This window comes from Bombina bombina, chromosome 1, assembly GCF_027579735.1.
Source record: "Bombina bombina isolate aBomBom1 chromosome 1, aBomBom1.pri, whole genome shotgun sequence".
Classification (NCBI taxonomy): Eukaryota; Metazoa; Chordata; class Amphibia; order Anura; family Bombinatoridae; genus Bombina; species Bombina bombina.
The window spans coordinates 1,218,414,788-1,218,437,655 of record NC_069499.1 but is presented as its reverse complement, the minus strand read 5'-3'; the positions used below and the strand labels follow the sequence as shown (position 1 = coordinate 1,218,437,655).

The 22,868-nt window shown below is 39.2% G+C and overlaps 1 protein-coding gene across 1 annotated transcript in view; it reads left to right on the top strand.

Annotated features, from left to right (window-relative positions):
- The window catches only part of OGFOD1 (2-oxoglutarate and iron dependent oxygenase domain containing 1), a 104,589-nt gene that overhangs the window by 23,099 nt on the left and 58,622 nt on the right, over positions 1 to 22,868 (top strand). Inside the window, exons 2-5 of the mRNA XM_053700305.1 lie at positions 4,881 to 5,026; positions 5,218 to 5,264; positions 6,139 to 6,239; positions 6,339 to 6,455. Coding sequence (XP_053556280.1) covers positions 4,881 to 5,026; positions 5,218 to 5,264; positions 6,139 to 6,239; positions 6,339 to 6,455 — 411 coding nt within the window. The remainder of the gene's footprint in view (positions 1 to 4,880; positions 5,027 to 5,217; positions 5,265 to 6,138; positions 6,240 to 6,338; positions 6,456 to 22,868) is intronic.

Sequence of the window (22,868 nt, the reverse complement as noted above, 5' to 3'; positions counted from 1 at the left end):
GTGAAATGGTGGCATGAAATATACCAAAATGGGCCTAGATCAATACTTTGGGTTGTTTACTCCACTACACTAAAGCTAAAATTACCCCACAAAAGCTCCCTACATGCTCCCTAATTAACCCCTTCACTGCTGGGCATAATACACGTATGGTGCGCAGTGGCATTTTGCAGCCTTCTAATTACCAAAAAGCAATGCCAAAGCCATATATGTCTGCTATTTCTGAACAAAGGGGACCCCAGAGAAGCATTTACAACCATTTATGCCATAATGGCACAAGCTGTTTGTAAATAATTTCAGTGAGAAACCGAAAGTTAGTGAAAAAGTGATCGATTTTTTTTTTGTATTTAATCGCATTTGGCGGTGAAATGGTGGCATGAAATATACTAAAATGGGCCTAGATCAATACTTTGGGATGTCTTCTAAAAAATATATATATACATGTCAAGGGATATTCAGGGATTCCTGAAAGATATCAGTGTCCCAATGTAACTAGCGCTAATTTTGAAAAAAAGTGGTTTGGAAATAGCAAAGTGTTACTTGTATTTATGGCCCTATAACTTGCAAAAAAACAAAGAACATGTAAACATTGGGTATTTCTAAACTCAGGACAACATTTAGAAACTATTTAGCATTGGTGTTTTTTGGTGGTTGCAGATGTGTAACAGATTTTGGGGCTCAAAGTTAGAAAAAGTTTTTTTTTTTTTTTTCATTTTTTCCTCATATTTTATAAAAATAATTTATAGTAAATTATAAGATATGATAAAAATAATGGTATCTTTAGAAAGTCCAATTAATGGCGAGAAAAACGGTATATAATATGTGTGGGTAAAGTAAATGAGTAAGAAGAATATTACAGCTAAACACAAACACCGCAAAAATGTAAAAATAGCCTTTGTCCCAAATGGACAGAAAATGGAAAAGTACTGTTGTCATTAAGGGGTTAAAGGGACACTAAACCCACATTTTTTATTTCATGATTCAGATAGAGCATGCAATTTCAAGCAACTTTCTAATGTACTCCTATCATCAATTTGTCTTCGTTCTCTTGCTATCTTTATTTTAAAAGCAGGAATTTGATGTATAGGAGCCGGACCATTTTTGGTTGAGAACCTGGGTTATGCTTGTTTATTGGTGGGTAAATGTTAGCCTTCAATTAGCAAACATTATCCATGGTGCTGAACCTAAAATGGGCTGGCTGCTAAGATTTACATTCCTGCTTTAAAAATATATGCCTAGATTTAGAGTTTTGCGGCCAAAGGGGTGCGTTAGCTACGGGTTTTTTTTTTCTAGCGCTGCTTCTAAACAACGCTGGTATTTAGAGTTCTCTGAAGGGCTGCGTTAGGCTCCAAAAAGGGAGCGTACAAGCATATTTACCGCCACTTCAACTCTCAATACCAGCGTTGCTTATGGTAGCGGCTAGCTTGAAAAACGTGCTCGTGCACGATTCCCCCATAGGAAACAATGGGGCAGTTTGGGCTGAAAAAAAACCTAACACCTGCAAAAAAGCAGCGTTCAGCTCCTAACGCAGCCCCATTGTTTCCTATGGGGAAACACTCTCTAAGTCTGCACCTAACATGTACCCCGAGTCTAAACACCCCTAACCTTACACTTATTAACCCCTAATCTGCCGCCCCCGCTATCGCTGACACCTGCATTATATTATTAACCCCTAATCTGTCGCTCCGTACACCGTCGCAACCTACATTATCCCTATGAACCCCTAATCTGCTGCCCCTAACATCGCCGACACCTATGTTATATTTATTAACCCCTAATCTCCCCCCCCCAACGTCGCCGCTACCTTACCTACACTTATTAACCTCTAATCTGCTGACCGGACCTCGCTGCTACTCTAATAAATGTAGTAACCCCTAAAGCTAAGTCTAACCCTAACACCCCCCTAAGTTAAATATAATTTTAATCTAACAAAATAAATTAAATCTTATTAACTAAAGTATTCATATTTAAAGCTAAATACTTACCTGTAAAATAAACCCTAATATAGCTACAATATAACAAATAATTATATTGAAGCTATTTTAGGATTTAGATTTATTTTACAGGCAACTTTGTATTTATTTTAACTAGGTACAATAGCTATTAAATAGTTATTTACTATTTAATAGCTACCTAGTTAAAATAAATACAAAATTACCTGTAAAATAAATCCTAACCTAAGTTACAATTAAACCTAACACTACACTAGCAATAAATTAAATAAATTACCTACAATTACCTACAATTAAATAAACTAAACTAAATTACAAAAAAAAACACTAAATTACAAAAAATAAAAAAAGAACTAAGTTACAAAAAATAAAAAAATAATTTACAAATATTATCAAAATATTACAATTTTAAGCTAATTACACCTACTCTAAGCCCCCTAATAAAATAACAAAGCCCCCCAAAATAAAAAAAATTCCCTACCCTAATCTAAATTAAAAAAGTTGACAGCTCTATTACCAGCCCTTAAAAGGGCTTTTTGCGGGGCATGCCCCAAAGTAATCAGCTTTTTTGCCTGTACAAAAAAAACACAATACCACCCCCCAACATTAAAACCCACCACCCACATACCCCTACTCTAACCCAAACCCCCCTTAAATAAACCTAACACTACCCCCCTGAAGATCTTCCTACCTTGAGTCATGTTCACCCAGCCGGGCACCGATGGACCAAAAGAGGACATCCGGAGCGGCAGAAGTCTTCATCCTATCCGGGCAGAAGAGGACATCCGGACCGGCAGACATCTTCATCCAAGCGGCATCTTCTATCTTCATCCATCCGAAGAGGAGCGGCTCCATCTTCAAGACCTCCGGCGCGGAACATCCTCCTTCCCCGACGACTACCCGACGAATGAAGGTTCCTTTAAGTGACGTCATTCAAGATGGCGTCCCTCGAATTCCGATTGGCTGATAGGATTCTATCAGCCAATCGGAATTAAGGTAGGAAAAATCTGATTGGCTGATTGAATCAGCCAATCAGATTCAAGTTCAATCGGATTGGCTTTGAATCTGATTGGCTGATTCAATCAGCCAATCAGATTTTTCCTACCTTAATTCCAATTGGCTGATAGAATCCTATCAGCCAATCGGAATTCGAGGGACGCCATCTTGGATGACGTCACTTAAAGGAACCTTCAGTCGTCGGGGAAGGAGGATGTTCCGCGCCGGAGGTCTTGAAGATGGAGCCGCTCCTCGTTGGATGGATGAAGATAGAAGATGCCGCTTGGATGAAGATGTCTGCCGGTCCAGATGTCCTCTTCTGCCCGGATAGGATGAAGACTTCTGCCGCTCCTGAGGTCCTCTTTTGGTCCATCGGTGCCTGGCTGGGTGAACACGACTCAAGGTAGGGAGATCTTCAGGGGGGTAGTGTTAGGTTTATTTAAGGGGGGTTTGGGTTAAAGTAGGGGTATGTGGGTGGTGGGTTTTAATGTTGGGGGGTGGTATTGTGTTTTTTTTACAGGCAAAAGAGCTGATTACTTTGGGGCATGCCCCGCAAAAAGCTCTTTTAAGGGCTGGTAATAGAGCTGATAACTTTTTTTAATTTAGATTAGGGTAGGGATTTTTTTTTTATTTTTGGGGACTTTGTTATTTTATTAGGGGGCTTAGAGTAGGTGTAATTAGCTTAAAATTCTTGTAATCTTTTTTTTTTTTTTTTTTTTTTTTTTGTAATTTAGTATTTGTTTTTTTTTTGCAATTTAGTTTAGTTTATTTAATTGTAGGTAATTGTAGTTAATTTATTTAATTAATTTATTGCTAGTGTAGTGTTAGGTTTAATTGTAACTTGGGTTAGGATTTATTTTACAGGTAATTTTGTATTTATTTTAACTAGGTAGCTATTAAATAGTAAATAACTATTTAATAGCTATTGTATCTAGTTAAAATAAATACAAAGTTGCCTGTAAAATAAATATAAATCCTAAAATAGCTACAATATAATTATTCGTTATATTGTAGCTATATTAGGGTTTATTTTACAGGTAAGTATTTAGCTTTAAATAGGAATACTTTAGTTAATAATATTTAATTTATTTCGTTAGATTAAAATTATATTTAATTTAGGGGGGGGGGTGTTAGGGTTAGAGTTAGCTTTAGAGGTTAATACAGTTTAATATAGTAGCGGCGAGGTCCGGTTGGCAGATTAGGGGTTAATACTTGAAGTTCTGTGGCGGCGATGTTAGGGAGGGCAGATTAGGGGTTAATACTATTTATTATAGGGTTTGCGAGGCGGGAGTGCGGCGGTTTAGGGGTTACTACATTTATTAGAGTAGCGGCGAGGTCCGGTCGGGGCTTCACGTGATGCATGTAATTTTAAACAACTTTCCAATTTACTTTTATAACCAATTTTGCTTTGTTCTCTTGGTTTTCTTAGTTGAAAGCTAAACCTAGGTAGGCTCATATGCTAATTTCTTTGACCTTGAAAGCTGCCTCTTATCTGAATGCATTTTGACAGTTTTTCACCTCTAAAGGGCATTAGTTCATGTGTGCCTTATAGATAACATTGTGCTCACGCCCCTGGATTTACCTAGAAGTCAGCACTGATTGACTAAAATGCAAGTCTGTCAAAAGAACTGAAATAAGGGGGCAGTTCGCAGAGGCTTAGATACAAGGTAATCAGAGAGATAAAAAGTGTATTAATATAACTGTTGGTTATGCAAAACTAGGGAATGGGTAATAAAGGGAATATCTATCTTTTTAAACAATACAAATTCTGTGTAGACTGTCCCTTTAAGGGGTCCTTTATGTGCCTAGAAACATAAAGATGAAATCTTTATTTGAACCAAAATAAAATTATGTATAATGCAAATACAAGTGCTTTTTAAACTGGCAACATTCCCTGTATGTGTGTGTGTGTTTATATAGTTTATTTTCTCCCAGGCTCTCTTGTTCTGGATTGTACCCCATTCCCACATGGTGTCATTCGACCCTTCTTGAAGAACTCTGAGTTCCTGGAGGAGCTGAAAAAGGAGCTGCTCAGACTGAACTTCCACCCCAAATCTAATGATTTGTACAAGTTCCAACAGGTGCGGCTATTATGTATGTACACAAGAGTGGCAGAATGTGCAACATATAGAGAGAGGGGTATTTGTTTATTTACTTTTTTTGGGGTTGGGGGAAGGAGTAAAAGGCAAAAGTGTTGGACACAAACCACACAGGTGTGTTGCAGTTGAAGGGTGATTTGGAATAAATATAATTACTGTCTCTCTTTTTTCAGTCAGAGGATCTAAAGAGCAGAAAGGAATCCCACATCAGTTCTCTTAGGTGAGAGAACTACTCTTGAAAATGTTTTTTCCCCTCTTCACAAAAGGGACACGAAAGTCAACATTTAAACTTTCATGTTTCAGATATAGTTTGCAATTTGCAGAGACTTTTCTAAAATGTACTTTATTCTCTTGGTATCCTTGGTGGCAAAGCATACCTAGGTAGGCTCAAGGGCAGCATTCCACTACAAGTAGGTAGCTGGTGATTGGTGGCTACACACACATGCCTTTTGTCATTAGTCCACCAGATGAGTTCAACTTTCTCCCACCAGTACATTGCTGCTCCAGGGCTGGCTTTAACTATGTGCTCATTTCACTGGCAGGAGTTAAGCACATTTATATGCAAGCAATAGTGCAATAATAAAATGCTCTAACATATTAGAGCATTTTTATATTGCATTTTTATGTCTCTTTAAGATGACACTAATACAGGTGTATCAGTTGTGTAATTCCTTTTAATCCTTGGGATAGGCAATTCCTACACATTCTCTCCGGCTAATAGGTATAATGGTCATTTGTACCTGTCAGTCACAACTGATACTATTGTATTAGTTTTAATTGAAATCTGATCATCTCAACAGCTCTTACTACTTGTTTTTCGAGGTAAAAAAAATAATATGGATGATAGAAAGTTTTTGAGTACAATCTTCCTGTAAAGCAAAGCTTTAAAAATCCTATCAATCTCCTAGAATTTTCCCCATGTTTTCTAATATTTTAGATTATTAAACACACACACACACTCATAAAGAGAACATAAAGCCATCTTTTTATAGTATCATTTTGTATTACTACAGCAATTACAATATGTAGCTTAACTCTCCTTACCCTATAATCTCCTACTGCCAAGATATTCACACTTCTCCATTATGTTCCAGACATCTCTTATATGAAGAATTCCGTCACTTTCTCTCAGAAATTACAGGCGTTGATCTTGAGAATACCACTGATATTTCTTGTGCGCAATACAACTACACAGGTGGGAAATAGACGCATATATATGTTAAAATGCTTATACTGCTGATGGCTATAGTATCACATGCCTACTTCATGTAATTCTGTTTTTATCTATGTTCAGATACTCTGCTTTGTCATGATGATGAATTAGAAGGAAGGAGATTTGCTTTCATCCTGTACCTTGTTCCTGATTGGGCAGAGAAAGATGGCGGATCCCTGGATCTGTACGACACAGATGGTTAGTTTGCTTTACCGAAACTCATTTTTCTCAAATTTCTTTCAAGCCTTGACCAATATGCAGCTATAATCTATACAAATGCTATAAGAAAAGGATTTGAAATTTAATTCAGATACTAATTTATTATTATTATTATTATTCTTTATTTATAAAGCACCAACAGATTCCACAGTGCTGTCCATGGGTAACAAAGATATAAGGACAGTACAATATGAGACACCAGACAACATTTAACAAACAAATACAGGGGGAATTGGGAGCCCTGTTCCCGTGGGAACTTACAATCTAAATGGGTAGGAGGGTGAGAAACAGGAGGTGGGGACTGCAAAGGTGGGAATGATGTTAGTGTGGAGTTAGATTAGGGCAACTATTAAAGGGACAGTCTAGTCAAAATTAAACGTTCATGATTCAGATAGGGCATGCAATTTTAAACAACTTTCTAATTTACTTTTATGATTAAATTTGCTTTGTTCCCTTGGTGGTATTTTTGAAAAGCTAAACTTAGGTTGACTCAAACTGATTTCTAAACCGTTGAAAACCATCTCTTAGCTCAGAGCATTTTTAAAGTTTTTCACAGTTAGACAGTGGTAGTTCATGTTTATCATATAGATAACATTGTGCGCACTCCCATCAAGTTATTTAGGAGTCTGCACTGATTGGCTAAATTGCATGTCTGTCAAAAGCACTGAGGTAAGGGGCAGTCTGCAGAGGGTTAGATACAAGATAATCACAGAGGTAAAACCTATATTATTTTCAAATATTTTTTATTGGGTACATTGATTTCACATTAGTGTAACATATACCATTATTAACAGGTAAACATTTTCAAAGAAATACACTTTATGTTGGAACAGTGACCTATCATTTTTCAAGGATGAACAGGTTTGGACAATAAAATAAATATGAATAAAGGAATGGGGAGGGCAGGGGGAAGTGGAGAGGGTACACAGGGAAAGGGTAGAATGGGGTAGGGATACAAATATCCTAACTTATTCAGAGTTTCTCAGGACCATTCTATATCCCCAAGTATAAATGTATCTCGAGGCCTGACATGCAGAGTAAAACAAGTTAGTGCAATCCAATACATTTGTTTCTAGTCGTTCGCCATAACATAGTTTCAAAATTGTCGTACATTATTATGAAGCCTTTGTTCCCATAGGAATAGTATGTTAATTATGAAGTCTTGTTTGCCTATATAACAATAGTGCATTCTTTCAAGTGAGATGGTATGGTCTACTTCTGTGACCCATTGAGAAAAAGTTGGTATCTCTTGTGTCTTCCATAGTCTTGGAATTAACCTCTTAGAACAAGTTAGCATTATGAGAAGTAATTTCTTACGATATACGCAATTAAGACGTGGAGTGTGGTTAAGAAGGATAATATGTGGGTTGAGGGAAATATTCGTACTCAAGATGTGGTTCACATTTTGCTCTACCTGTGACCAAAAGCCAACTAGACTAGGGCAGGACCACCAAATATGAGTCATAGTACCCACGTCTCCACATCTCCTCCAGCAGCTAGAAGAAGCGGTAGGATAGATAATTCGTAGACGATGAGGCGTTAAGTACCAACGGGCATTTATCTTATAATTCAATTCAGACATAATTAGAGAGGTGGAGGAAGAGTGAGTCAGGAGGAAACAACGTTTCCAATCTTCATCACTTAAGTCACCTAGTAGCTCCTCGTTCCACCTTAACAAGTATGCCGGTCGTTTTTCCAGAAAGGAATCTCTAAGGATTTTATATGTCATGGAAAGGTGTGCTTTTTTTATGTTAGGGTTAATACATAACTGTTCAAAAGGCGTTAATGGTCTCAGTACATCTTTCTTGTATGGGCTGTTATTAATGGCATGTCTAATTTGTAAATATGCATACCAGTTATCAAACGGGGGCCCCAGTTCCTCATTGAGCAGAATTCTATCTTTAACACCGACAGAGTCCGTAATTAAGTATATAGGGAGATTCTGTAATGTCTTATTTACATTAGTGTGGGTGAAAGAACTATGCTGCAAAAATAAGTGGTTGCGTAACATCTGAGTCAAAGGGGATACCAAGGTGGACACTCCCTTCGTGTGAGTAATCACATAGTCCCAGACATCGAGAGTAGCTTTGATATATCTATTGCGCTGTAAAAAGTGGAGTCTATAATTTTTAGGTAGCCAGGCTATATCCCTCATATGTTTGACTTGGGACAAGTGACTCTCGATCTGTACCCACATGTTAGTAGGGGGAGAGTGATTCCATGAGATTACTCTTGTTAAATGTGCTGCTCTGTAGTAGTTGGTTATATTAGAGACATTAAGTCCTCCATCCTCTTTGCTAAGATATAAGGTGTACTGAGCTACTCTAGGTCTTTTATAGGACCAGATAAACAAATGTATCAGTCTTTGTTGTGTTCTGAGATAAGCGTTGGGTAGGGCCATCGGTAGTGTTTGAAAAAGGTATAAATATTTAGGTACTATCATCATTTTAACCGTGTTGATGCTACCCAGCCAGGACAAATGTCCTTGTTTATGCCAGGTGTCCAACAGATTTTTAACGTTCAATTGGAGAGAGGTGAAGTTATCAGGGAATAAGTTATGACCATTCTTTGGAATTATTAATCCAAGGTATTTAAGTTTATCTGTAATAGCGAATTTTGTATGATGTGTTACAAATTCTATATCCTGTGATGACAGATTGTTTGGTATGAGCCCAGATTTTTCCATATTAATGGAAAAATTAGAGACTTGTTTATAGTTTTCTAGGGTCTTAATTAAAGCAGGTAATGCGGTGAATGGAGATTGTAAAGTGAGGATCACATTGTCCACAAACAGGAGGCACTTTTGAGTAATGTTGTCATATTGTATACCTTGTATATCTGGATTATTTCTGATCTGTATTGCTAGGATTTCTACTGTGAGGGCAAATAGCAGGGGTGAGAGCGGGCATCCTTGGCGTGTGCCATTGGAGATGAGGAATGATTGTGAGGTATTATTATTTATTCTAACTTTAGCTCTGTGTTTACGGTATAAGGCTTGAATCCTGGTAGTAAACGTGTTTGAAAAGCCAAATTTCAACAGGGTTTTCCACATAAACTGCCAGTCCACCCTGTCGAAGGCCTTTTCCGCATTAGTGGAAAGAAGGGCAAGGGGAGTGTGATTATCATAAGCATTTTGTAGGGAATGCAATAATCTAATAGTATTGTCTTTTGCCTCTCTGCCTCTAATGAATCCTACTTGATCCGGATGGACAATTTTTGGTAAGATTACATTCATTCGATTTGCGAGTATTTTGGCATAAATCTTTATATCAATGTTTATAAGCGATTTTGGTCTATAATTACCTACTTGGTCTTTTGCTTTATCTGGTTTTGGGATGACAGTAATTAGGGCTTCTAGTAGGGGTTGGGAAAAGACGTTACCTTGATCAATAGCAGTAAAGAGTGTATATAGGTGTGGACTTATTTGATTCTGGAGGAGTTGATAGAATTTTCCTGCGAGGCCGTCAGGGCCAGGGGACTTACTGTTAGGAAGTGCATTTATTGTGGTTTTGATTTCTCGTAATGTTATAGGGGAGTCTAAGAACTGTCTGTCTTCATCTGTGATAGGAGTTTCCAATGCTGCTAAGTATGTTTCTATTTTATTTTATCAAGAGTTGTGTTATTATTTAGATTGTAAAGTTTAGAGTAATAGGAAACAAAGGATCTGCAATATCTTCATTTTTTGTAATAGACTTGCCTGAAGCGTGTGTGAGAGATCTAATGAATCTATTATATTTTTGTTTTTTAAAGGGAATGTAAACTTTGCACGATTAGATTATTGTCAATGTAAATACTTATAAAATTAATGATACTTTAATTCATTAATTTTTTTAATTTCATATATTTAGAGAGTTATCACCTTTTTTGTCTCTATTTCTTATCGTTTCAAAAACAACCCGTTTTTTTTTTTTTTTGTTTTTGTCTGGTCACGTTCCTGCATCAGCCAATAGTAAGTCTGGCCGTTAGGCGGCCGTCATTTTACGTCACAACATTCCTTGACGTTCTGCGCATGCGTTGGCATTACTTCCTCTCCCTTCCAAGCCGGGCTCGCTCCAGTTTAGTGCATGCGCAATTCAGATAGATAAAAGGAAATATTGACTACGTCGTCTATTTAAAAGAAAATTGAAACAGTATCTGTGGCTGCAACCAGTTTTGATACATCTCTAACAAGCGATGCAATTTCTTCTATTTCTATCGCAAGTAAGTTTATATTTTTAACGTTTTAAACACTTATTTGGTTGTTTAAAATATTAGTGTGCGCATGCGCAAATTGTCTGGCAAGCGAGAGCGTGCTTTTGAAGTACGTATAGAGCGGGTGGGACCGCTCTGTACGTAATAGAGTGAAAAACCAGGAAATTCATGGAGGGAGGAGCTAAGAATGGCAGAGTAGGTAAATAACAATAGTTTATAATACAATCATATATATTAAAAAAATTAAAAATAAATTAGCGATCATACTATATAGTATATGAGTAATATAATACAGGTTACAAAAACGGAAAACTTTACCTTCACTTTAAGTGATCTGGCCAGTAGGCGTCCTGCCTTATTGCTTTCTACAAAGAATTTTGATTTGGTAGTTAGGGCTCTCATATGTGCGTTTTGTATAAGAAATTTGTTAAGGTTATCTCTCGCTACAGTTAGCTTGGAAAGTTTTTGGGTAGAAGTTGGATCTGATTTATGAATAGCTTCTTGGACGGCAAGGTCGTCCGTCAGTGAGATATATTGGGCAGATCTGAGTTTACGTTGCTTGGCATTATGTTTTATTAGTACACAGCGTATATAGCATTTATATGCCTCACAGTTATTTGCAGCCGACGTATCCTCAGGCTTATTTATGAAGAAGTATTCATCCGAATTTTTTTTTATTTCATCTACTCTTTCTTGATTTGTGAGGATGGAGTCGTTAAGTCTCCAATTGAATGTGTTTCGAGATTTGTTAGACCAATTAAACGTGGTGACGACCATACTATGGTCAGACCAAGGTGTGTGACATGAAATGTGTGTTTAGTGTGAATGAGATTTGAAAGCATTGCCTGATTACAGAGTATATAGTCTAGTCTAGAATATGAGTCTTGTGGGTGGGAGAAAAAGGTATAATCTTTCCGAGTTGTATAGACTGTTCTCCAAGTATCAAATAAATTAATGGATTGAAGATCTACACAATTATTCTTCAGCAAGTTATTGCGGAGGTATGATTTCCCGGTAGAAGTGTCTAATTCAGGTTTCATAGGGAAGTTAAAGTCCCCACCCAAAATAATTGGGCCTTTAGAAATGTCTAGTAATGTGTTAACCAGGGACCTAAAGAAAAATGGAGTGAGCTTATTTGGAGCATAGATGTTTGCCAGTGTGATCGGGCTCCCGTAGCAGAGTCTGACTAGGATCAGAATTCTACCCTCTTTATCAGTGTATTTTTGTAAAAGTTCAAAGGGGGTATTGTGCTTGAAGGAGATGCATACTCCATTTTTCCTATGGGGACCTGAGCTACAGAAGTGTTTGTCATAGTATCTCATGGATAGTGTAGGTTCGTTATGTTTTTTAAAATGGGTTTCCTGAATCATGACAATATCTATCTCTTTTTTTTTTAATAAAAATCATAGTAGGCTATAGATCGTTTTTCCGCTGATAGGATGCCTTTGACATTTTGAGTTGCTATGTGTAATGTACCTACTCCATGGTGTGTTGTCATGTTCCCTATGGACTAGAAACTCTTAAAAAGGTAGATATAAAAGTAGATAAGTGTATCAAGGAGAACTGGACAGGGTATTGGATTGGACGAGTATGAAAGGATTAGTAATAAAAATAATCTGGCGTGGGTATCAGAGGGAAAGGTATCTAGATTGATATATTTCAGGAACTGTGTCAGTATAAAAACCGCACAAATCCTGGCTGTTTGTTAATTAACTAGGGATCTATATAACAAACCGGGTGCCCATGTGAAAGAGAGAGAGTGTGAGGAGTTCATGCAGCCCTAAGACCCCAAGTTAAATAGTCATTTAGTAAAAATGTCATATTACTCATCCTTGAGGTATATTAAGACATAGGGCAACGTTTTCTACTATAACAAGTACTGAAAATAAAGTTATTAAATCTATAGAGTTAACTTTTTGAAACCAAAGTAGGTCAGTGTATAAGGTTTTATATTACCTGCGAATAAAACAATATTAGTATAGTATTGACATTTTGGGTCCCAGAGGTAAACAGTGTTTTCTAAAATAAACCTATACAAAATTCGCAATGCCTCTGGAGCATAATAACATTAATCCAACATATCAGCTTTTAATATTAATTTGGATTGGGTAGAACCTACTAAAAATCTGGCGTCCCTTAATGTCTGAGATGACAGTATAAATATATATCCATTGCTAGGGTGTAGTGTTACTCGAGTCTGGAGTAAATAGAGACATATGGAGTAGCGGATAATCCTAATAAAGATGCTGTTAATTTACTGCATCATGTTTCAAAGTAAATGGGGAGTAGCAATTAAGATTTCAAAGATACACATTAAAATTTGAGAGTGATTGTGTAATATATTCGAAAAGAACAGCTGTTAGGATCAATGAGACATCAGTTTTACGTATTTGCCTCTGGAGGTAAACATTGCGGCTTAAAGTAGATTAATACCTGACACGGTACGTACAGATGTGGTAGACGTACCTGCAGTTCTTGTGACCATATTCAGGTTGGTAGGTCTTTTGTGTCTCGTCACTCTGGAGAAAGTTTTGACACCAGGGGTTGCATTAACTGCAGGAGTACCTATATTGTCTATCTCATTGAGTGCATAAACTGTTCAAAATCCTATGTAGGTAGAACTACAAAGGATGTAGGAACTAGAGTCAGAGAACATCTATCCTATATATCTGGAGATAGACCATGCTCAGCGTTGTCCAGACATTTTTTGGACATTCATAATAAGGATGTTACAAGTTTTAAGTGGCAAGCGATTGAGCAAATCCCTAGGACTCCTAGAGGAGGGGATAGACTATCTACATTGTGTAGACAAGAGACCTACTGGATATTCAAATTAAATTGTTTGGTACCAGTGGGTTTCAATTCTGAGCATGACATACTCAACTTCTGGCCTAGATAGATGGCTGTCTGCTTAGGCTTCTTATATATCTCTCTCCTCACAGTTTATTGGCAGATAAAGTTCTATGCATATGTCTTTGGTCCACCTTTATAAGGTTATATTGATGTTTCTCACTCTTCTATATAGTGTAAATGGTTTCCTATTATAGAACTGAGCTGATGGGACATATCTAACTTAGGAATATATGTTTGATATAATTACCATTTTAGTTTGCTATGCTATTATTGCCAAATTACTAGGTAGGTAGTGTAAACTCACTAGTAGTTTTAGGTAATTGCTAGGTTAATTATATATCTTGGCATAGATAGATGGATGTCCGTATAGGTTTCTTATACCTCTCTCCTCACAGCTTATTGGCAGATAAAGTTCTATGCACATGTTTTTGGTCCACCTTTATATGGTTGCATTGATGTTTCTCACATTTCTATATAGTTTAAATGGTTTCCTATTATAGAACGGAGCTGATGGGACATATTTAACTTAGGAATATATGATTGATATAACTACTTCTTTAGTTTTTCTATTTGCTATTATTGCCAAATTACTAGGTAGGTAGAGTAAACTCACTAGTAGTTTTAGGTAATTACTAGGCTAATTATATATCTGAGGATAATGAGATTTGTCAACATGCCCCACATTATGTCAACTACAATATTTGTTATTTGTTGCTTTTATGTTCCTAACTATACCCTGTGGATGTTCATCGTACTAGGAAATAATATGTGTCATTACTTATGAGCAATAATTGTGCGCTTGTGTTATCTGCTTTTTCATAAGCTCACATTTATTACTTTCTTCAAATAAGTCTATATATTTCTCTTGTAAGATGTATCGAGTCCACATATTCATGCATACTTGTGGGATATTCTCCTTCCCAACAGGAAGTGGCAGAGAGAGCACCCACAGCAGAGCTGTCTATATAGCTCCTCCCTTAGCTCCACCCCCCGGTGTGTGGTGACAAAAATTTTAAGTTTTTATTTTCTCAAGCAAAAGTTTGTTATTTTAAATGGTACCGGTGTGTACTATTTACTCTCTGGCAGAAAAGGGATGAAGATTTCTGCAAGGAGGATGATGATCTTAGCATTTTGTAACTAAGATCCACTGCTGTTCTCACAAGGGCTGAAGAGTACAGGAAAACTTCAGTTGGGGGAACAGTTTGCAGGCTAAACTGCATTAAGATATAGAAAAGAAAGAAGGCGCCACAATAGTGCAGGGTTAATGATGTCAGAGATTTCCCCACTGGTATATCCCGTACTTACAAGATCCAAAGCACTGAACAAGTGCTATATGTGCCTTCTGGGCTCTTACAGTCGCCCAGTGAACTGCTCAACGGTATGCTGCAAGCTCCTCTGCGATGCCTCAACACAGTACCGGCCAATGGATATACCAATGATGCACAGAATAACTCTCTCCTCTGTGTACGTATCGTAGCTATTGCTCACCACCAGTGAGGAGTTAAAAAAGATGTGCGTGATAAATATATATATAGAAGACCGTGGCAAAGTCTAAAGTTAAAAAGACTTTATTAAAAACAATATTCAGCACACTGCATTAAGGTATGTTCAGTTTATTTTTTTCTAGACAGACTGTTATTTCTAGAAAAGGCTGGCAATATCCCCATGAGGGAAAGGTAAGCTGTATTCAGTAAAAGAGGAATCCAAGCTTGCATAAAGGGCTCATAGTTACTGGTGACACTGATAGGAAAAAACGTTTTGGTTCAATATGCAAATATAACGTTTTTTGAGGGACTTTAAAGGGTCTTTGTGACTTGTTTAAGGGTTATTAACCCACATGGCTAGTTTAAGAAACACTCTGTGGTGTTCCTTTTAGGCCCCATAACTTCGAGTGAGGTGGGAGGGGCCTATTTTCAGTTGCACAGTTTATTTACCTCCGAAGCATCCAGCTACTTCTCCAGAGATTCCTGCTGTATTTGAGGACTGTAAAGAGGGTTTTTTTCCCCACAAATCGTTCCTAAAGGGCAGGTAGGTGCCAAGGTGCTGAACGTTATTTTACCGGTTTTGAAGTTTTTTCAATCCGGTTTTTACATTAAGGGGTTAATTGTTTATTTGCATAGTGGTGCAAAGTTACTAAGGCTTTATGATGCTACTGTAAAAATTTTGTTGTGTTTACTGCTTTTTTACACTGTTTTGCAGAGGTCAAAAGGCTGCGGCTACCTCTCTTTCTTTTGGGCTGAAAGCATCATCCGTATGGCTTATGAGACTGCTGGCCAGCAGCCTCCTGAAAGAATTACTACTCATTCTACTAGAGCAGTGTCTTCCACATGGGCTTTTAAAAATGAGGCTTCTGTTGAACAGATTTGTAAGGCGGCGACTTGGTCTTCGCTTCATACTTTTTCCAAATGTTACAAATTCGATACTTTTGCTTCTTCGGAGGCTATTTTTGGGAGAAAGGTTCTACAAGCAGTGGTGCCTTCCGTTTAAGGTACCTGTCTTGTCCCTCCCTTCATCCGTGTCCTAAAGCTTTGGTATTGGTATCCCACAAGAATGGATGAATCCGTGGACTCGATACATCTTACAAGAGAAAACAGAATTTATGCTTACCTGATAAATTTCTTTCTCTTGTGATGTATCGAGTCCACGGCCTGCCCTGTCTATTTAAGACAGGTAGTATATTTTTATTTAAAAAACTTCAGTCACCACTGCACCCTATAGTTTCTCCTTTTTCTTCCTAGCCTTCGGTCGAATGACTAGGGGGTGGAGCTAAGGGAGGAGCTATATAGACAGCTCTGCTGTGGGTGCTCTCTCTGCCACTTCCTGTTGGGAAGGAGAATATCCCACAAGTATGGATGAATCCGTGGACTCGATACATCACAAGAGAGAGAAATTTATCAGGTAAGCATAAATTCTGTTTTTTCTTTCCTTTTTGTCCTCTCAATATTACCTGATGTACCTTTTAAATTGTGTATTCAAAAGCGTAGTAATTGCTATTAACCAATCACTGTGGTTTTTACCCTTTTTTAAAGCAAGGAACATGTGTGCCTAATTGTGTCTATGATTACGGTCCTGTGTGACCGAAACCGGTCAGACTTTTCACTGGCTGTGTTTTGAAATTTCCTATTCAGATGTCTCCATTGATTTTTTTTTTTAAATACTTATAAATAAAGACGTTATTGATTTTATGCAGCTTCAAGGACTACTTTCCTCCTTTTTTTTTAAATTTATATACAGCGGGTTGCAGGGACCCGCTTCTCTGTCCTATGAAGCTTTTCTTCTGCTATTGCACAGCGCCGTACTGTTTACCCAGGACACTCTTCATTGGCAGTAGTCATCATTCCAGGACTTACCCGATTGGTCCATATCCCGGTCACATGTTCCAGCCGCACAGACGAGTCTTCAGTGTTCGTGTAAGGATTACGACTGCGACTGAAGCATTGCAGCTAAGGAATACGGCTGAGGTTTCTCCCTGACACAGGTGAGCGTGACGGACCAGGGACACTGGGTATTTCCACATATGGGGGTGAGTGAAGAACCGGCTGTTTATGTTACTTTATAACTGTACCATTGGTAGCGAGATCTCTGGGTGTATACCGGCTAAGGATAATTAGAGATCTGGTGCATTAGATACATTAGCATTGGGGCCAATTGCCTGTTCCGTGATATATACGGAGGGTGTGCGGGCTATACATGTGTCTCGCCAACGGGTACTTTATACGGTTTACTAACGGTCTACTAAGTCTCACCCTCTAGTGTTGGTGCATATGCCTAATTACGGACTATTTCCCCAGGATGCATACTAAGTAAAACACTGCTATTTACCACACTGTTCACCTTTTTTGCTCATTTTTTGCTTTATTAGATTAATACATGTTCTAAAGTACAGTCAATATAACTTAAAAACAAACAGATATTTTAACTTGAGCAGCAACCTCAAACTAGGTTGAATACAAACAGATTCCTCCTGAATAAATGAGGACCTGCAACATCATTTTAGAAAATATAGAACTACCTATGCAATAAGTTTACTAGGGTAGACATTAGCCACAAGATTACATAGTAATAACAGGTTATCAATGGATACAAAAGAAAGAGCAAGCAGTCACATTTACTCAGCCTGGAGGTTCTGTGTCCATTTCCGCCAAATTGGCGAAAGTGGCTTGTCTGCGTTTATGTTGTCTAGCTGGTGTGTCAGGCCCCGGGCACCTTTGGGGCTTAGGAGTGTCCTGTCCGTTTAGTTGCCTGTGAGAAGGTTGAGAGTCTCCCTTATCAGGCAGCGAAATGTTAATCATTTTGAAAAAATTGCCTATGTCAGACAAAGAGGAACATTAATTTTTTTTGCCATTCTTCATAGTGATTACGGAAACTCCCATCTGTAAGGGATGTTTAATGAACGTAAATGGGTGGTTAGAGTCAAAAAGTCTCTTCTCCTTTGAAGAGTTCTTAGGGAGAGATCTTGAAATATTTGGATTCAATGTCCTCGGAACATTATTGCCTGTCGTTTCCTGGCAATGTTGTATCTCTTCTTTCTGTCTGTAGATTTGAAAGTGGACAACAATGTCCCTTGGTGGAGAATCATCTGATGGTTTAGGGCGTAATGCTCTGTGAGCTCTATCGAGATATAGTGGGGTATTCACCTGTGTTATCTCCTGCTAATTCTGCAAAAAAGGCTTGTAGATAATCTTGAATTTCATTATTCATTACTGTTTCCGGAACTCCTCTGAATTGAAGGTTACCTCGTCTAGAACGATTTTCCAAATTGTCTAGTTTGTCTTTGAGATTGATTATATGCTGGTTTTGTTGTGATTGCCTAGATGTGAGGCCCGCTATTTTTTGTGACATAACAAATTTGTGCTCTTCCAACGAATCAACTCTCTGTAGCCGAGATCATTGATCTCTTTCTTCAAGTCCGCACATTCATCTTTAATACAGGAATTAACCTGCTTAATGAGTGCTTCCATAGCTCTATAAGTAATTGGGGTGTCATCCCTATTTTCCTGAGTTGATGGAGATGAGCAGCTGGAGTTGTCTGTCATATCACATGGGTTGTCGTCGGTAGGTGTCTGTGTTAACTCAGAGTCCTTTTTACTTTTAACTTGTTCTGTTTGCTTGAAGAAGGTATTCACTGTACTTTGGCTGTTCTGTGACGGTTTTTGCATTTTATAATTTTTTGTGGCCCTCCTTTGTTACATTTTGTGGATTATGTATCAATATATAGGTAGAAAGGAGCGTGTCTGTTGCTGGTGTATTGTGAACAGCTATCACCCTCTTCCTAGGTGCACTAAACTCCCCAGGGAGTTTACCCTCACAGGGTGATCACGGTGAAAGGATTAGAGGATATGACCCGCTGCTACCGTGAACAGCGGGAAAAGGAGGGTGAGTATATGCCCTATAGGGTTAAAGACTGATGGTAGTAGTGTGTCACAAATGGAGTACTTTTATATATTTATATATCCAGTATTAGAAATGTCAGAGATATGGTAATGCAGGTAGGAGTCTCATTGGAGTGCGGTTAAAAATTCAGAACTGCATGGGCGATTATTTTATTGCAAGGTATCCTGCAGTATATGATGGCGCCAAATCAATACAGTTTGATAGTGCACTCAATGTGTTTTAATGTACCGCATATGATTTATGAAAGATCCTTAAGGGGGATATTTGCCCTGTTAGTGTTTATCCCAGGACCTGGACAGTGTGCATGCATTACTTCAGTATCACTATGCTGGAACATGTGGCGCTATTATATTTTTAAGATGTGTGATTCAATGGGTACTCACTCTGATCTATAACTTGTATGGGTGTCGTTTCCACGAGGAGTCCTTTACTAGAGCTGCTACCTTCAGATTGATCTTGTCACTGAAGCAGAGTTTCTCACTAATTTGGATGACGTGGCAGGTTTCGTAGTTGCAGCCGTAGCTACTTAAGGGTCATCCTTTAGAGGGAAAGAGAGAGATGTTTTTTTACCACAATAAATAGTGTTGAGCAGCAGGATCATTCCATTACGATGGGCAGCCCAGCTTATAAGCAGAGGTTCGTGTGTCGGTGAGGACGCGCTCAGTATATGCGCAGTTTGGTATTAGGCCTCAGATCCGTTAATCAATTATAGTGTTAAACAGGTTGCTCAGGCAGGTATAAAAATGTTCCGATTTAACTGCAGAGCTCTTATGTGACAGCCCCAAGTCAAAATTTGAGATCTTGTGCTGCGTCTGTGTCCTTTATTAGTTTTGACACCCGTTTTATTGTCGGAGCTTTAGTGTGGTGCGGCCTTCTTGGTTGGCTGTTCGCTCCGCCCCCCAGAGGTAATACATATATTAATATAACCCTGTTGGTTATACAAAACTGGGGAATGGGTAATAAAGGGATTATCTATCTTTTTAAACAACAATAATTCTGGTGTAGACTGTCCCTTTAAGCAAGTGGAATTTATTAGTTACTGATTTGGTGATAGGCTTCCCTGATCAAGAAGGTCTTTAGGGAGCGTTTAAAGGAGGAGAGGTTGGGGGAAAGTCTTGACAGCTCGAGGAAGTGCATTCCAGAAGGTTTGTGCCGCATGAGAGAAGTCCTGTAGTCTAGCATGAGAGGAGGTGATGGTAGAAGAGGCAAGGAGTAGATCTTTGTTGGATCTTAGGAGACGGGCTGGAGTATATTTGTTGATGAGTGAGGACAGGTATGGGGGGCTGCATTGGTAAGGGCTTTGTAGGTCAGAGTGAGAATTTTGAATTTAATTTTGCTGTGAATGGGGAGCCAGTGAAAGGACTCACAGAGGGGTGGAGCAGATACAGAGCGTTGGAGAGGTGGATTAGCCTAGCAGAGGCATTTAGGATGGATTGAAGTGGGGAGAGGCGGGAGAGGGGAAGGCCATTTAGTAGGTTGTTGCAGTAGTCAAGCCGGGAGATTACTAGGGACTGGATTAGCTGTTTAGTAGTTTCAGCGCTCAGAAAAGGACGAATGTTGGAGATATTGCGTAGGTGGTTGCAACAGGATGAAGAGAGCGATTGGATGTGGGGTATGAAGGACAGATTGGAGTCAAGTGTAACTCCTAGGCAGCGGACCTGGGGTGATGGGGAGATAGTGGTGTCACCAACAGTGATAGTAAAGTTAGGAACTGGAGTAGAATTAGATGGGGGGGATTAGAAGAAGCTCAGTCTTGGACATGTTGATTTTTAGGTGGTGAAATGCCAGATAAGCAGTCGCTGATGTGGCAAAGGACAGGAGGAGAGAGTGCAGGGGTGGATAGGTAGATCTGATTATCATCAGCATAGAGGTGATAGTTGAAACCATAGCTACTGATAAGTTTACCCAGTGAGGAAGTATAAATAGAGAAGAGTAGAGGGCCTAGAACAGAGCCTTGAGGTACTCCAACAGACAGAGGCAATGGAGAGGAGGAGTTGCCAGCAAATGAGACAGAAAAGGACCTATTAAAGAGATAAGAGTGGATCCAGGAGAGGGCAATGTCACAGAGCCCAAGGGAGCTGAGAGTCCGTAGGAGGAGGGGATGGTCAACAGTGTCAAAGGCAGCAGACTGGTCAAGTAAGATAAGTATAGAATAGTGGCCATTGTTTTTAGAAGAAAGAAGATAGTTAGTAACCTTGGTGAGGGCAGTCTCAGTTGAGTGTTGGGAACGGAAGCCTGATTGCAGGGGATCAAGCAATGAGTTGGAGGATAGGAAGTGTGTTAGGCGATCGAAAACTAGTTTTTCCAGGACTTTAGAAGCTAGCGGAAGTAGTGATATGGGGCGGTAGTTTGCAGGAGAATTGGGGTCGAGGGAGGGTTTTTTGAGGATGGGGACCTTTGCATATTTAAAGGATGATGGAAATGAACCAGAAGTAAGGGATCGGTTGAATATGTGAGTAAGAGCTGGGGTGAGGGTAGAGGACAGAGAAGGTATTAGATGTGAAGGGATAGGGTCAAGTGGGCAGGTAGTGAGGTGTGAGGAAGATATTAGGGAACTCACTTCATTCTCAGTGGTTGGCGGGGAAGGTACTGAGAGTGTTGGAGGGGGTGACCGGGGGCAGAGATGGAAGGTTGCAGTCTTGTGGTGGGATGTTACTTCGAATGGTAAGTGTTTTGTTGAAAAAGTAGTCTGCCAAATCTTGAGCACTAAAGTCAGATGAAGGGGGTGGTGCAGGTGGATAGGGGAGAGTGTTGAAAGTGGAGAAGAGACGTTTAGAGTTTGATGAATGAGAAGATATGAGAGAATAGAAGTAGTTTTGCTTGGCTAAGTGAAGGGCAGAGGAGTAAGAATAAAGAATTAACTTATAGTGTAGGAAATCGGGTTCAGAGCAGGATTTCCTCCAGGCACGTTCAGCAGCACGGGAGCATTTTTGTAGATAGCGTGTTTGCTGAGAGTGCCAGGGCTGGAGCTGACGACGTGGGGTTTTGCGTATTTGTGGAGGAGCAAGGGTGTCGAGTGCAGAGGAGAGAGTATTGTTATAGTGGTTTGTAGCAAGGTCAGGGCAGGATACCGTGGAAGTGTGGGGAAGGCGTTTTTGAATAAGGTTAGAAAGTTGGAGAGGATCCACAGTGTGCAGATTTCTACAGTTGCGGAGGCGGGGGGGAGAAATAGGTTTAGCATGTACATTGAGATTATAGGTGAGCAGATGGTGGTCTGAGATGGGAAATGGGCGACAGGTGACATCAGAAGGGGAGAAGAGGTAGGAGAATACCAGATCAAGATGGTGTCCGTCGCAGTGAGTAGGGAATAGGGTGGATTGTGAAAGACTAAAGGAGTTTGTGAGTGAGAGAAGTTTAGAGGCAGCAGGGGCAGATGGGTTATCAATGGGGATGTTGAAGTCCCCTTGGATTAGAGCAGGTGTATTTGTAGAGAGAAAGTGAGAAAGCCAGGCATCAAAGTTGTCGAGGAATTGGGAGGTTGGTCCAGGGGGGCGATAGATAACTGCCACCTTGAGGGAGAGGGGGGAGAAAATGCGGATGCAGTGGACTTCAGAGGAGGAGAAGGAGAGAGATGGATGAGGATGGAGGTGCTGATAGGAGCAGGAGGGGATAGTAAGATTCCAACACCGCCACCATGTCTCTCACCTGGCCTAGGTGTGTGGCTAAAGTGGAGACCGCCGTGCATTAGAGCAGCAATGGTAGCAGTGTCAGAGGAAGATAGCCAGGTTTCAGTAATTGCTAGAAGATTGAAAGTGTTAGAAACAAACAGGTCGTGAAAAACTAATGTATTATCTTGCAACGAATCTGACAACACGTCCATATTAATAGACATTTTTTACAGAAGGTCATGTTTGAACAAAATGCTTCCATGGAAACGTTAAGAAAAAAGAAATTAACACTATTAATCAAAACATACATTTTCGGTGTGCGTGTGTCCTAGTTATTTACTTCTGA